This window comes from Magallana gigas, chromosome 5, assembly GCF_963853765.1.
Source record: "Magallana gigas chromosome 5, xbMagGiga1.1, whole genome shotgun sequence".
Taxonomy (NCBI): domain Eukaryota; kingdom Metazoa; phylum Mollusca; class Bivalvia; order Ostreida; family Ostreidae; genus Magallana; species Magallana gigas.
Window position 1 is genome coordinate 21,787,088 of NC_088857.1, and position 17,217 is coordinate 21,804,304.

The 17,217-nt window shown below is 32.6% G+C and overlaps 2 protein-coding genes across 3 annotated transcripts; one reads left to right on the forward strand and one right to left on the reverse strand.

Annotated features, from left to right (window-relative positions):
• Positions 1-56: 56 nt before the first annotated feature.
• On the forward strand, positions 57-6,681 carry LOC105338185 (ras suppressor protein 1). Its single transcript, XM_011443181.4, has 9 exons — positions 57-262; positions 391-441; positions 1,237-1,304; positions 2,001-2,053; positions 2,680-2,798; positions 3,175-3,257; positions 3,592-3,706; positions 3,974-4,106; positions 6,348-6,681. Exons 1-9 carry the CDS (start codon positions 154-156, stop codon positions 6,430-6,432), a joined length of 816 nt encoding a protein of 271 aa, XP_011441483.1. The 5' UTR covers positions 57-153; the 3' UTR covers positions 6,433-6,681.
• A 1,096-nt stretch (positions 6,682-7,777) lies between these two features.
• LOC105338186 (FAST kinase domain-containing protein 4) lies at positions 7,778-13,325 on the reverse strand. Of its 2 annotated transcripts, none has more exons than XM_011443182.4 (7): positions 13,186-13,325; positions 9,982-11,385; positions 9,386-9,510; positions 9,088-9,193; positions 8,651-8,720; positions 8,323-8,437; positions 7,778-7,957 (listed from the first exon to the last, which is right to left on the reverse strand). In XM_011443182.4, exons 2-7 carry the CDS (start codon positions 11,369-11,371, stop codon positions 7,871-7,873), a joined length of 1,893 nt encoding a protein of 630 aa, XP_011441484.3. In that variant the 5' UTR covers positions 11,372-11,385; positions 13,186-13,325; the 3' UTR covers positions 7,778-7,870. The 2 variants fall into 2 exon arrangements, with proteins under 2 accessions (XP_011441484.3, XP_065940320.1); XM_066084248.1 differs by lacking the exon at positions 13,186-13,325 and adding an exon at positions 12,403-12,468.
• Between the last annotated feature and the right edge of the window lie 3,892 nt (positions 13,326-17,217).

A 17,217-nucleotide genomic window follows, 5' to 3' on the forward strand; every position in this document is an offset into this window, starting at 1 on the left:
ATAAAATGATATCAAATTTTGTTCCAAAAAGTAGAACTATTTCTATAGGCGTATAAATTTGGTTTGATATGTTGTTAGGCACTTCCGGAGTAAATATTTCCTAAAGAGGCATTTTATAAATTCCACTGCATTAAGTGTCTTACAAATCTGAAAATGTCGAGCAAAGTCAAGAAATACATTGACGAATGCAAAGGCGATCCAAACAATACAGAATTGGATCTTGTTGATAAAGGAATTCCCAACTTAAACATACCAGGCCTTCGTAAGTAATTAACTTTATAACAATGTAGGAATTCGTCTTATTCTGGAGTTATTTTACAAATTTCCGGTGTTCTAAAACACAGTTAATGCTTACTGATATCTCATGCTATTTTTTTATTTACTTTTCAGTGGATCTGAAGCACCTGACTAGACTAACACTTTCCCACAACAAAATAAATGGTTGGTATATTTATATGTACATGTATAGTCTGTTGGACATCTATTTATACTCTGTCCCGAGTTTTTGCTTCCACCACTTTTTGCTAGAAATTTCAATAATTGAAAATACCTTTGTGCTCAAACTACGTTCATCCACTAATGTGAAAAAATGTCCAGGTTATCTGTTTTGAAACGCCCCCTCTACCGCTTCAGGTTTCTATATACACATCCCAGAATTGAAAGTCTACGGAGATTTTGCGTTGCATCAGCCAATGGCTGGCAGCCATTAATAAGCCCGGATGATAACGTCAAAAAATTGGGCGAGGTTTCCCGAGTACTTCCGAATGGAGAAAAGATGTAAACATTTCCCATTATAAATCTCCGTAAGAAAATTTGTTTTTGTTCCTGTGAAATTTTATGAGTGAAAAGGGATAATTGTTCAATGAAGATATCTTGGATATATTCCCTTTCATCGATTTCTATTGTATTTCTTTCACAGGTATGTGTATTTTTATTAAAAATCATCAAAAATTGATGGAAGCAATAACTTGGGACAGATTATATTAGTAAACTGCTTTATTTATTATAACCTTATGAAAATGTTAATGCATTCTATTTGTAAGCAAAATATATCCATCATGAATTTAACTTTATAAACATTGGCGCTCTGCAATAAAATATTAAGATGTAGAGATCTTTTGGGGGGAACTGAAGTTGTTTACTGTAATATGTACCACTTTCCAGAATGATTATATTTATTTGTATGTGCCATTTAACATCTATCAGTACATTAAAATTCTTATAATTGCTTTTCAGAGGTACCTGCCAACATAACAGAATTACCCAATTTGGAGCATCTTAATCTTTTCAATAACCATATTAAGGCAAGGATTGTTCACTTCATTTTTTGTAGATATTTATTATTTTTATGTTATTGAAATAATCTGAAGACATTTGACTTCTTTACTTCGTGTTGAAAAGTCTTTTCAAGTGCATAATGATATTTAAAGGGTCACGAGTAGGTCAAAAATGATTTTTTCATTTTTAATTACCGGGTATATTTACAATGCTAAGGTTATTACAATGCGTAAGGTTATTTTCATAGGCAACTAAAATTTGAGTGTAATTTGTTGAGTTATAAGTGAGTTACAGAGCTTACAATTCTTTGCAATGTAAAGAAAGCTTTTGTTTACACTCTAATTGTTGAAGCAAAAATTCCAGTTTTAGACCTAGAATAACGTGTTATTATTGATGCTTAAAATGACGAGTCTAAAATGATTGGCAAATCAGCTTGAAAAAGATTTTTTTACTTGTACCGGGTATATTAAACCTATGTAAACAAAAACAGGACACATGCCTTATTTACAAGACAAAGAATTGTGAGCCTTATATCTTGCTTATATAACTCTATGACTGGCTCTCAAATTTCATTTGATCATTTCAAAAGTATTCCTAAAGCATTGTAAATAATAAAAACAGAAAAATAACATTTGACCAAAATCGTGACTATGACCTTTTAACTCACTGTACTTCACATCTATCCTTCACTTGAACATGAATTGTTTTTTTTTTCTTTTCAGGAACTACCAAGTACTCTGAATTCTCTAATGAAATTGAAAATATTAAACCTTGGGTATGTGTACTACATTTTTTAAAACCCAGCAGTAAAATAGTGTCTCAAATATGCTGAATCCTATGAAACTTAAATCACACAATGGCTTAATTGTTGGGCATATTATTACATTTACTGCATAACTGATAATTTCTGTGGGTAAAAATATTAAACTTCCAAAATAGGAATGATAGTGTGATACTGTTTTATTTGTGTTTTGTTTTGTTTTGTTTTTTTGCAATTTCAGAATAGATGAGACAGGATTTAAAAAGAATGATAAAGTTAACATACTTTTTTGCCATGGAATTATTTGCAGTTTAGGCGATTAAAATTTTTTTCTAAAAGCATCCTGCATATAAAATCAAGTTGTGTGTATGCTATCACTTATCCTAAGTGCATGCCCTGCTCAGCTAGGCAAGGGTGAAAGAGAGAATTTATTAACAGCATTTATTTTAAGAAATGTGTGGCCAAGCTAAGAGGGTCAATATTTCCCTGAAATTACTGTAGCCATGTGTTTATTAATTTTCTTTGTGTGAGATTAGGGACAATCAAATTACAATATAGGTATAATGAGATCTAATAATATGGTATTTCCCTGATATCGCTAGCCAACAGTATTTAATATTGGCCACTCTTTGCATTTCTAGAATGAACAAACTGAATGCCTTGCCGCGAGGATTTGGTGCTTTTCCTGCTCTAGAAGTCCTAGATCTTACCTACAACAACCTGAGCGAAAAATCTCTGCCTGGGAATTTCTTTTGTTTAGGTATGAACAAAATGATTATTATCATACAATTCTTGGGAAATTACTTGTATATTATTGTACATTTCACAAAATACATGAACAAGTTGCCAGTTTTGTTTTACCTAGGGCATTTATAATAGTATTTTCATTTATCTTCTTTGAATTTATGTATTCTTTGCATTATTCTAAAAATGATAGAAAAACTTGGTATAACATGTTAATATCTGGTATGTTCATGTATAAAAATTTTAAAAATATCCTGTGAAAATAGTACATGTAATTTTTAGTTGAAAGCATATTGTCTTTTTTAATATCAGATAAATGTAATTGCCAAAACAATAAAATTGCAATTATGCTTTTTATTTGTTGACTGTTTTATTTTTTTATTTCATTTCAGACACATTACGAGCACTGTATCTAGGTGACAATGATTTTGAAGTCTTGCCACCAGAAATAGGGAAACTCAAGAATCTTCAAATTGTAAGTGAAACTTGCATTTAAACAATGGGAGTTAACAGCAAGATACATAGAAGAAATCTAAACAAAACTTATTTTCTTTTAATGAATACGATTTATATGTACCGGGTACTATCAAGATAATATCAAGAGAGTTATCATAGAGATACATGTAATATATTTTATTATTGTTCATACATGTATTTTTTACACATGTATTTATATGTATATATATAAATTTGTAGGCACAGCATAGATATCTAATATAAAATATAAACCAGAGAGAGAGAGAGAGAAAGGAGGAAAGGGAGAGAGAGTGATATTTCTCCTTATAGGCACTTGTTATATATGTTTCCAGCTGTGTTTGAGAGAGAATGATCTGGTGACTCTGCCCAAGGAAGTTGGGGATCTGCCGCGATTGAGAGAGCTCCACATACAGGGGAACAGACTGACAGTGCTACCCCCAGAAATAGGTACGTCTCTAACACTAACCAACCTGACTAGCAAGAAATAAAATCCTATTTTGCTTAAACATATACCAGTATATTGTACATGCACAGATAAAAAATAATTCAAAATAGAATTTTGGACTTGACATTTAACATTGCCCATTTGAAATGGTGTTTTTGTAGTATTTTTCATACATGTTCTAAATAAATTAGAAATTTGAAATCATAAAATCTGTCCTCACTTGCAATTTTTCAAATTAAAAAAGTCGGAAGTAATTTTTCTTCTTACAGGAAATTTAGATTTAGTTGGATCTAAGCAGGTGTTCAGGGGGGAGAATAACCCCTGGGTCACACCCATAGCTGACCAATACCAAGTCGGTGTGTCCCATGTTTTCGACTACATCCGCTCAGAAACATATAGATTGTAAGTATTTCATCTTTTACATTGCATGTGTATTTTATACATGTAACTGCATTAAAGAAGCCCAATTAATTTTATGGAGTTGATTTTAATCAACTCTCCTATGCAGTTAACGGTACTCTGGCAAAACGGAAGTGAAACAGTGTTTGGACCTAGGCACAAATCATCACCGCTGACAAGACTTAGTTCTTAAAAATAATCAATAAATTCGATGTGATGTATTCAGAAGCATTGATTACCTTAAAAATAGTTAGATTTTAAATGGAACAAACAATTTAAATATTTTTAGTCGTAGGTACTCCTATGCCAGAGTTCAGTGTAAATTCTAAAAATATTTTGATTACTGATATATAATGTATGGTGGCATAGATCTGCCACTACTTGTCAGATAATTATGTCGACTTGTCAGATGATTATGTCGACTTGTCAGATATTTATGTCAACTTGTCAGATCTTTATGTTGACATGTCAGAAAATAACCATATTGACTAGAAACTCAATATTTCGATGTTAAAGCGTGTTAAGGCTACTAACTATGGTGGCATAGATCTGCCACCACTTGTCAGATAATTATGTTAACTTCTCAAATGATAATGTCGACTTGTCAGATATTTATGTCAACTTGTCAGATCTTTATGTTGCCTTGTCAGAAAATAACCATAGTGACTAGAAACTCAATATTTTGTTGTCAAAGCTGTTAGTGCCACTAACTGCCATTTACTTGTCATCATAATATCATATAAGTCAACATAAATATCTGACAAGTTTACATAATCATCTGACAAGTCGACATAAAGATTTGACAAGTTTACATAATCATCTGTCAAGTCGACATAAAGATCTGATGTTGTCTTGTCAGATGTTATGTCGTCCTGTCAAATAATTATGTCGACTTGTCAGATAATTATGTCGACTTGTCAAATAATTATATCGAGTTAAAAGATGATTGTGTCAACCTGTCAGATCCTTATGTCGACTTGTCAGAAAATATTATTTCAAATGGATGGCACAAATTGGGCGTGGAAAGGTTAAAGTGTTGAATTCTTAAACACGTGAATAAGTGACAAGTCGATTTAAAGAACTGACAAGTGAACATAATTATCTGACAAGTCGACATCAAGATCTGACAAGTCGACATAATTATCTGACAAGTGGTGGCAGATCTATGCCACCATAACTAACTGCCATTTACTTGGCATCATAATTTCTGACAAGTTGACATAAAGATCAGACAAGTTAACATAATTATTTGACAAGTCGACATAAAGATCTGGTAAGTTAACATAATTATCTGACAGAAAAAATATTATGGCCACTAGTTTAAAGAAAATTATCATTCATATTATAAGTCGACTTTTCAGATAATGATGTTGACTTGTCAGATGTTATGTCGTCTTGTCAAATAATTATGTCGACTTGTCAGATAATTATGTCGACTTGTCAGATAATTATGTCGACTTAAAGATGACTATGTCGACTTGTCAGATCCTTATGCCGACTTGTCAGAAAATATTATTTCAACTGGATGGCACAAATTTGGCGTGAAAAGATTATAGAGTTAAATTTTTAAACACGTGAATAAGTGACAAGTCGACTTAAAGAACTGACAAGTCAACATAATTATCAGACAAGTCGACATAATTATCTGACAAGTGGTGGCAGATCTATGCCACCATAATAATGCATCAATTGTATCATAGAGTTTGATGGTGTTCTATTTTTAAATATTACACAACACATTCATGTGGGGTTTCTGTCTTTCCGTATTCTGGTAGGAAAAGCCTTTTAAATACAGCTAAGAAACTACTTGCCATGCGAAATTCCATTTTAGAATAAATAATAATCCATAAAATCAACTCCCGTCAGTACTTCTGTACTTTGATATATCCTTGGTAAATGTTAGAAAAACAATTTATGGATATTTAGCAAAATTTTGCATTTAATAGGATTATTACATATTATTATTATATTACAAGTACTTGTGTTTATGTAATACATAGTATTGTTTTCTCTTATGTATATGGTACATTAATGTCTGTGAAAATAATAAGGTACATAACTACCATGATATTTAAATGTAACTATACTGATAGTTTGATAAGAAGATATCATAGTACCCGTAATCAACATTTTTGTATAAAGCAAATTATTGTAGATTCTCCTTAAGTTTTCCAATAGCCAAAGACTTTTTATGATGATCTGTTACAATTCTATTGTGAATATTTTGTTTTTGTCATTTTCCAGTTTATATGGTCGGCATATTGCTGCCGATGCCCCACCCCCCAATAAACCGGCAGACAAATCCAAAAAGATCAGTAGGATGGGTTGAACCAGTGCTGCTTAATTGCCCAGAAAGTTCCCGTTTGTGACTACAATAAGCGCTTTATTACAATGCAGTTAATACTCAAAGCCTCCGTTTAAGTGACTGCCAGAGAAGATGAACAATAAAGAGTTGCTTGTGCATGTAAATCCATATTTTAAAGACTGAAAATGCATGTGTACATTGCTGATATTAAATATAACCAATGGACTTCTTCCAGTACAATATGTGTAATAAAATTGTGGTGCTAATTTTGAATTCAATTAGGGGTCAAGTTATAACTGTTATTCCATGTATATGTGATTAACAAACAATGCCTTTATGAATACATACACGTATACCCGATATGTGAACATACACTGCTTAACCCATAGATGTCTTCCTCAAATATGTATTCCAGTTATTCCCTATGAATAGCTTGTACATGTAGCTGACTCTGAATACTGCATTTTTGAATATTGTACATTTACAACATATAACTCAAATAATTTTTCTTGGATATATTTAACTGGCAAGAATACATTCATACTCACTATGTTAATATTTTCAATTAGGATATACATACATTTCAATATAATGTGGATAATCTGTAAAAGTCATTATGTATACAGACTTTTTGTCATGCTTTTTGTTTATCATTTTTTTAAGATTATATTTAACATATTCTACAAGAAAATATATAGTTTTGCTATCCTAGTCATTGATATATATGTATATACATTAATATGTACATGTATGTACATAAATGTACAGGATACATACAATGTATCAGATCAGTTTACTCTTTGTACTGTATAACTGTATTACAGATTTTAATGGACTTTAAATGTGACCAATTTTTTGTTTACTGCCAGAAAGGAAAATTAAATTAAATGACATTGAATAACAGTCTATTGTGAAAATAATTATTTATGAGTTGGGGAAATATACACTAGTTACACTGTAAGCTTAAAACTGTGTAAATACCCCAGGTAATAAAATCAGAACTTGAATGTGATAATTCACACATCTGCATATTTAATACCCACAGGTATTGTTTGACTAAAGAAAATGCGTAATTAACCACCAGTGTAAATAACCACTTTTACAGTAAACAAAATCTTTTGAAAAAGTCAAAGAGGGTTAAGCAGGTCTGATGTATACTTCTTGAATATTTTATACTTTACATATTAATACTTGTATTGTTTATATATTAAAAAGTGGAATTTCATGTTGTAGTATGAAATAAATATTTTGTACTTATGTGATGTTTTCTTAAATTACGAATATATGAATCTCTAAATAGTTATATCAAATAATGAAGCTACTGAAAATACTGATTGTTAACTTAATACAATAAAATGTACAACTCCAGTTATGCAAGATAATTTTATTTTCATTTAAATCTGACAATTAAGACATTAAAACAGTTTTATAATTCATAAAATTTAAGATAATTTAGATTTCCCTATGATATTGATTCTGTAATCTTTTTCTCAAGATACATCATTTTGGAGTTGTTTCCAGGCAAAGACTTCCATTCATTGTAAGAAATCTAAAAACAATGGAACAAACATTCAATAAAAAAATCATCTCCAGAAAATATGTCAATCAAAAATCATTATCATCAATACAGGTATCGGTATCTACCACAGCTGTGTCTTACAAACATGTATGATATAATCCATTAGGATTAGCAATGCTTTTAGAACAATAAATTTAATTTTTACAAAAATGATGAGAAAGTTGAGATTTTAAAATTTGTAAAAGGGAATTAAAAAAAAATCCAATCAAAATGAAGACGAAATTTGTTTTCAGCTGCACATGTACACGTGTCCAAAAAAATCACTTGACAAAACAAGGGACATATATCCCCCATACGTTTTGTTCCCAATGACCTGTAGGTCTTTACACACTCACCACTACGAGTTTGTAGCCCAGAGACTGCATGTGCCTCACCCACATTCTGCTCTCCGAGGTAGGGACCACGCCAGGCTGAATCATGTCCTTAAACTTCAACACCTTTATGGCTACCCTGAAAAACATTGAATATCATAAATTATTAACTAACAGTATGAAATCACATTCATTCATCAAAATTATCTGGTTTACCGTTGTTTTCAATTTTTTTAAAGCATGATTTATGGAACCCTCCTCCCTTCATTCACTTGTGCCAAGGGATATAGCCATGACTATAATATAAATGATATATTTAGCTACATAACCAAGATCTTCATGTAATACATACTTGTGGAAGTTGGATCCACTGCTAGAGAATGGAACCACTCTTTTATCATTACCAACCAACACCAGGGCGTCTGAAAAGGCAAGAGATGATCACTTTTACTTATACATGTATTGAACAAACTTTATATTTGGCAATCATTCATGCAATCTGCAAGTTCAAATAGACCATAAAGAAGCTTGGAAACAAAACTTGCTCAAAAAACTTCAACCTTGTCTTTTATAAATAAAAAATACTGAATTAAAACACAGAATGGATAATAACACATTATCAGTGCAGCTCTGGTCCAAATTAAATAATTAAAAAGAAAATGTTTCAAGAACTTTCATAATGACAGCAAGGTGGTTAAATAAGCTCCCCAACTGGGTTAATGCAAGCTAAAAATTCATTAATTAAGAAAAACGATTAATTCACTGATAAAATTACAAGTAAAAACTAACCTATCTCATGCCCCTGTGAAGTCATGATCCTGGTTTGTACACTTTCATCCATTTGTTTATCCAGTACATGTGTTATGTCTATAACATCTGTAACCAGGGAATCTTGCTGAAATCAAATGAAGAGTTCATAATCTCAATTTGGAGTTAACTTTGAATTACCAGGGTATATTTGCCCGCAAAAGTTGTTGTCCACCTCCATTTTTTATCACCAAGAAACTACATCTAGGGCTACGTCATTGCAGCCAGTATGAAGATTTATAGATTTATAAAACAGAAAAATTGGAATGCTGCTTCATACCTTGGTATTAGTCCTCTCTGGCTTTTGACCCCCAAGATCTAGTCTTGGCCCCTGGAAATTAGGAAAGGCAAAACTGGCCTCGTAATCCAACTGTCGCAAAACTGATACCATGGTGGGGAAATTTTCTGTGAGAGAAAAGACATACATGTACATGTACATGTACTGTGGTCATAAAACATATATAATTAATACATGTTTCATCTATTTGTAAAACTTTCATTCATAAAAAGTGTATGGTAAATATAAGGATTAACAACAGGCTTCATTAACCATTAATGGAAGTACTCTAAAATGAGCTACTAAAAAACTGCATCAGAGCTTTTCTCATCCTTTAAGATATCTTTCTTGGATAGCTTGAAGATAAAATAAATAACACTACTTATCAGCTGACAATTATTACTAAACAAAAAATAACTCCCACCTGAATGCAATGCTACATGTACATAGCAAAGTTTTACACTGAAAAAGTGTTTATGTTTTTCAGATGCAGTACTGATCTATTTTAATTGTTTTAATTGTAACATATGACTGAATAATGATAATTATTGTAAATATTTCAATCCTTTCAATTAATATCATGTAATACGCAAACTTACTTTGAATGTTATCTACAAAATCTTGCTTTAGCACTGAAGATAAGACCCAGTCTACCGAGCAGTCGTTCCATCCCAACGCCAATGCCAAGTTCAACCATACAACCGGGTGGCTCTTTTCAATTCCCTTTTCCTCCAACTTGGCCACCATGTTCCGTACCACCTCCTTCTCACTCTCACTGAAGCTGTGCAACTTACTCATATTGCAGATTGCAAAACATAGGTGGACAGGATTAAGATGGTTGGGAAACTCCTCAAAGTGAGACTGAATTGTTTTCTCAAGGTTGGGTGGGAACCATCTCAAATGGGCGCAAGACATTAAAATGATTGACAGGAAATTCACAGCTTCTTTCTTTTCTTGAACACCGTTAACCTTCATGACAGCATGGTCACTCAGAAGTCCTAGCAAGGCAGCATCATGGAAGTTAAGTTTACTAATGCTTGTAAAAACTGAAGCAGTGGATTTGAGTGGGAAGTCATCTGACATTTTCTTCTTCATACAGTATGCCAGGGATTTGATCAAAGGTAAATTTCTTCTTCCTGAGGCGCGCAATGCAAAAAAAAGTTGAGTTATTTCCTCTAAATTCAATGTTTCCGCTTTCTGCAAAGCTTTCTCTTCCAAATGATCAAATACAGAAGCTTCAGAAGATTTTTTGCTTTCTAGGATCATTATTTTCATGACAGAAATAAGTTCATTGACCTTTTCTATTTCCATCCAACGCCTTGCAATTTGTTTTGATATTTGGTTTTGGAGACTATTGTCTTTGCTGTTTTTAGACATATGGTGAAGCCGAATTAAACCAGAAATATTCAGTTTATTTGATTTAGGAAGGACATTTTCCCAAAGTTTTGCTTCACGTGTTTTATCATAAATCCGGAAAGTCAGCTGACAAGTTAATAGGTTCAACAAATCGTGTTCATTATAATTAGATAAAGAGAAAAATACTTTCTCCAATAGTCCTCTAAATTCTTTACATGTCTGAAGAATCTGTAAATGTTTGAACCAATGAACATCTCCCTTTACAATGACTGACTCCAGCGTGTCAAACACAGCCTTAAGATTCCTTTTCTCATCATTGGCCTGATATCCTTCGACCAGATCATTGAAGACTTTTTCAGCCTCTTCTTTCCCTCCCTTATTAGTACTTTCTAAGATGTGCGTAATGCAAAGAAATGTATTTGAGACAGGTTTTTCAGGTGCGTTTTTCATTTCTGGGTTTGCAAATTCATTAAGCTTCTCATATTCACTTGTGGATAGAAGTCTAACATTTGAACATTCATGAATAGAATGCTGTTCCCATTTTGTGTGGCTAGAAAGCCTTTGGACTGATCTTCTCAGGCCCATTTGCATTGCCATCTGACGAAGTGTGAATAAATGTCGGAAGGAAAACATCTTGGCACTTCAACCTAAAGAAAATGAAAAAAGAGATATTTACTGTGCATACTATCAACATTATGGATTGGAGGGGACACCAGGTAGTTTTATGTTCAAGGAACAGTGGAAAAAAAATGATTTTAATACCACTTCATTGATTATAATACATTTAATCAGTGTCTTAGTGTCAAATGTAAGCAAACACAATCAAAATAATTGCAAGTAGATACGGCCCATATAATGAGAACCACATTGCTGGAACAACCAGTAGAAGAAATAAGGTTGTGTGCTCAAATTGCAACATCAATACTACAGTTTCACCACATTCAAGGCGACATGTACATGTATATATCCACTAAAGTCATGGATGCCTTTTGGAATTTTAGTTAACTTTTCTCTGTTCATTAATTACCACACAAATTAAATTAAATTTCTTTTGGGTTTTTTTTTTTAGGGGGGGGGGGGGGGCATATGTCTGCAGACATTCCAAAATAAGCATTTTGCTTTGTAACTTATAGACACCGTTTTCCATGGAGAAGTGTTAAGACCCCCAGTAACCAAAACTTCTGTTTCAAAAATAATTATTTGACTACTATTCTAATATAAATCAATTAGGCATTGATGATACTTTTTATTAGATAACTTTTTGGTATCTGACAGAAATTCCGAAATATTGGGATGTAAAATGTAGGCTGGGGCAATGGGCATTAGCATTTGCAGTTCTTTTCTGTATTAAGAATAGCTGAAGGTCTGTAGCTCCTGGTCTGATAAAATTTTGATGGATGACTTGGGTTCTACATATATATTACTATAACAATGACTTGATCCAAAAGGTCAGATCAGGTCAAAATGACAAGCGAGGATCATCAGATCAAATGAGACACAAAAGTCGAGTTTGATCTGATGCTTCCGTCTGATAATAAGACGTGAGTGGCTCTTTGGATCAAGTTACTGTTATAATGGTAAATTTATTATATACCCTTGTCCATTTAAAAGCTTAATAATTACAAAATTATCTTTTTAAAATCAGTTGTATGACATTTACTTACTCACAGTGTAGAATCCAGTATTAAACATCTGAATCAAGTATTGCGATGATATCTAAAGTAAATTGTCTGAAGAATTTAATGGTACTAATTACTATAAAAGAATTTGTTACAATAGGGTTACCGTTAGTCAGCCAAAAATTAATGCAATTTTTTGTGTGCGTAAATTTCAACTTTTTACACATATGACACTGTAGCTCCCATGTCGTCCATCATATTTTTTTTCAGACCGGGAGCTACAGACCTGCAGCTATACTATACTGGCGTGCGACCAGTTCTTGCCGAGTACCATTTCTCGCCAGTACATTGTGACGTCATATTTCGTCTATAATTTTATGTGTTGATAAAATGACGTCACAATGTACTGGCGAGATAAGGTACTCGGCGAGAACTGGCTCCAGGGCCATAAAACTGAGATGAGCTCACTTTTGATCTCAGTCTCGCTTTTACAAAAGTAATATATAGTGGAAAAGTGAGACTGAGATCAAAAGTGAGCTCGTCTAACTTTTACGGCCCCGGAGCCTGGTCGCATGCCAGTACAGTATAGCTGCAGGTCTGTAGAACACAAGTTAGTAAGACTAAGGGACTATTTTGATTATTTCATGCATATTTAAATGTCGTAAACGTTAAGTAGATCAATTAACAAAAACATATCATGCAAGCTGTGTTTTCAAGTATTTAGTATGAGTGAATTACATAAAGTTGTAAACGAGGTAATTCGAGATGATGCAGTTATGAAAACAAACACAGCATAAAATATCATTAATTCTTTCAAATCGTCTATACCTCTACTTATAACTGTAGAATTTCTGCCTCAGCTCGGTGCATTATCTAGATTTTACCATTCAGTGACAATCAGTGTAGCATTTCTGTTGTGTTCTGTACGACATTGGTTTACCATGTTTCTTCCCATCGATGACGAAATCTGGTACCCAAATCCTACAACAAGACCAAGAACCAGTTTATTTAAAACAAGTCGATCAAATGTTATTCGTATAAAATTTTCAGAGTAGCTGTGTAAAAAGTCTGATTACCCCCCCCCCCCTTCTCCTTACACTCGTAGGAGTGTAAAAAGGACAGTGTTTTTAAATCAAATTGTCAGTGTATAAACAATCAGGGGCATGTGTTCAACACTCAATGTTGTTGTATAAAGATTATCTTGAAATGTATATCATTGAAATCTGTAGACAAAGCATACTTAAAAAATACAAAGATAATGGGGGGTCAGTATCCATCCCTCTGAGTTATGGCCTATTTAATTTGACCTTTTCGCACCTAAAATGCAATTTCATCCTAGTTAGGATTTGTTGTCAGTATTTTTGATTAAGCGAACTTATTTCTTCAAATATTGTTTTTACCGAGCGCAGCGAGAGGCGGGCGAAGCCCGCCTCGCGAAGCGAGGATTAATGGTAACACGTATATATAAGAAAATCATTGAAAAATGAAAGTTGAATCAGGGGTACTAAGGCCAAAAAAATTTTCTTCCAGCCATGGGCGCCGCCATATTGGCAGCCATTTTGTTTTTAAAAAGTTAATTCGATCATTGTTTGACCGGTACTTATCGATGTTTGTTGCCCCTAAACTCGATTAAAATGTTCCAGTATTTACATAGAAGGTTATTTGAATCAAAAGAAATAAAAGAGGACACCGAATAAGTTTCAATAGTGCTTCAGTCAAGAAACACGACTAGTTCTATGTATGTCTTATCAAATTATCAGATGGAAAATAAAAACATTAATATCAAGGAACTGATCTTTTAGATACTGAATAAAGTATTCAATTTTATAACTACGGCATTTATATGAATTAAATTGATAAACAATGAAAGAAGAAATAAAAAAAGTTCGAATAACGTAACTCTCTTCGGCTATTTCCGAAGATAAGACGTGTATTACGTTTGAAACATGACGTCATAATGTAGACTAAGCACGCGACGTTTCGTTAAACTTTGGCTAATGCTTTGAGTAGTCAACCAGGCGGATCCTACTGCGTCCGTTTCAAATAAATTTTGTTCTACAAAAATCAAACTGCACTGAGTTAAATCTGCGCTCGGTCCAACGGTCACACCGTTTACATATTAATTATGCACAATGGTCACACTGAATAGAGGGATTACGAAAAAAAATTGTACGAAGCTGCATAAATTTTTGTGTGACCTTTTTGCACTTAAAATAGACAATTTTTATAATAGTTACAATTTGATTTGAAATAAAAACTTTTTGAATATCAAGAATTTTATAAGATTAATCCAGTTTGCCTAGATAATGTATTCAGTATCATTTTGACATAATATAACATGGGGGTCAGTGATGTCAAATTTTAGATATAGGGCTTCAAAGGTAAAATTCTCGCAAAATTTGGCTTAAAAAATTCAGACATGTTCTATATATTTGCATGATTTTATGCTAAACGGCTATCACATTTTCAAGATTTGATTTTGTACATGTCACACAGAACCTATAAAATATGTTACAAGGCTATCAAATGTTAAAAATGTGAATAATGAATAAAGTATAATAAAAAGAAAAGTATATTGAAAATTCATAAAATTGCTTGTTTCTGTCATTTTCGTCTAAAAAACCTTCCGCACGAAAAAATAGTTCCCCAAAAAACTTGTTTGTTTCTTCAATTCAAATGGATTTTCTTTATGAATGTTGTGTAATTATGAAATAATAATCTATCTGTGATGATTAAATAAATAAAATCATATTCATTTTAAATATAATGATCATCTGCGCAATGAAATAAAAACATGAGGAGTGAGTTACCTTAATATGTTTTACGGCGCGACCGTTGGGGCGAGCGCAGCAGGTGATCAAAAATGAATTATGATAAATCAATGAAAATAAAAGTAGTGACGTAAAGTACACGCAAATGAAGAATGCAAAATAAAATAAATATACCAATTTTCCAGTAAATTTTTATTATTCATAATTCATAAGATTTTTTATTTATTTATATACCAATCTGATTAAAATCAGATCTTAATAACGCTCCGAAATTCTGATAGTCGCTGAACAAAGTGTAGCGACATCAGAATTTGTCGGAGCGGATCAAAAATCTGATTTTGATCAGATTGTTTATATACTGGTCGCACGCCAGTATAGAATTTATCTCAGATAAAATGTTGTTGAATAATAAAGATTTTAACATAATGTTTTAACATAATATTTCCTCTTTTCTTGCAGCAGACATTTTTCTTAAACAAATAAAAATTGACTTATCACAGAATCCCCCCTCCTCCGTTTAAAAAGAAATCAAATTTACGTATAAAAAATGTGTTGATCACATAAGAAAAATGGATCCCCCGGTAGCATGTAATACCGTAAATAGTAGTGAAAATAAAGACACTTTTTAGCAGCTAAAGAGCTAAAGGCTATGGAGGGTAATCGTGTTCAAAAATCCAGACATCCGAATATGCAATCGTGTTGGTGTGTGAGTCTGAGTATGAATATGTGTAATTCTGACCGTGTAACCTATAAAACTCAGGGATAAACACTTCAGAGTTGACCCCGCAAGCCTTCAATCTAAATTTTCCTACAGATGCAAATTGCAACTGTAAAATGTCGTTGGTTATTTACATGTTACCTGACACTATAATACACACTTTCCATCTGTAGAGTCTGCATTTGTATAACCGTTTTCTGAAATATCACGGCTGACATGTTACAAATTGACAAATGTAAAGTCTACAAGTTTGTCGAATTTTGACATGACCATATATGGAAACAGTGACGTCACTGATAGAAAAAGGCTAGCTGCAGGTAAAGGCATGCCGTAATCGCCGGAATAGGGACGGATTAAATTAAAAAAAAAATATTACGTAGGCCTATAATCATATTATCTCTGGATAACAACATTTCTTAGAAAGTATTATTTTTCGGAAAATTAAATTATAGGATTGGTGTACATTTTATCAAGAAAATGTATAACAGATGCGAGTGAAGAATTCGATCGGCTTCAGATCAGATATCTTCTTAGAACTGAAAAAATTACATTTAATGACTTTGTTTGAATACACGTGTATAAAGATATATACGCTTTTTTTTTATAAGAGTGCATGCAACAAATTGTTAAAGTATAGGCCTCGGCTGAATTAAGAAAATATATCCAAAAGCATCCTTATCGCTACCATAAATTTGGGACAAGAACCCCCCCCCCCCCCCCCTTGCGAAAAATTACACGGGGTCGGTCAGCTGTGTTGCAAAGTTACCGTTAAGAAAAACAAACTATTTAAAGACATTGGTTTTGAGATTGTGATTAATATGATACATAAGAAGCGACACCCTCTTTAAAAAAATAAATAAAAATTCCAAAGATAAGGTTAACTGTCGTGAAATTAAAATGTGTATAAATTATTTTAAGAAATGTTTCATTTCATTGTCGGCAATATATAGGGGAAAAAGCCTATCATGCAGGTAAAAATTAGTATTTTTTTTTTCAAGCAATTATTACGGGATATGAGTATGACGCCCTGAATGTCGGTTCAATACAGACTCACTTTGGGAAATTGGCTGATAAAAATTTTCTGAAGAGCTATTATAATACAGCTTTACAGCCACTTGTGAACTAGCTGCAGGTCTGTAGCTCCCGGTCTGAAAAAATTTGGATGGACGACCTTGGAGCTACAGTGCCTCCCATATAAAAACTTCAATTTACGGCGCACAAAAATATGCGCTGGTTTTTTTTTTTTTATTATTGAAGATTGTGTAATTATTTATCTTTCACTTGCATAACAAAAAAAAGTATAAATACATGTACATGTAAAGTTACATAAATTTTTCCGCGTAAAATACCAAATCTTTGCAGGTCGTTTAT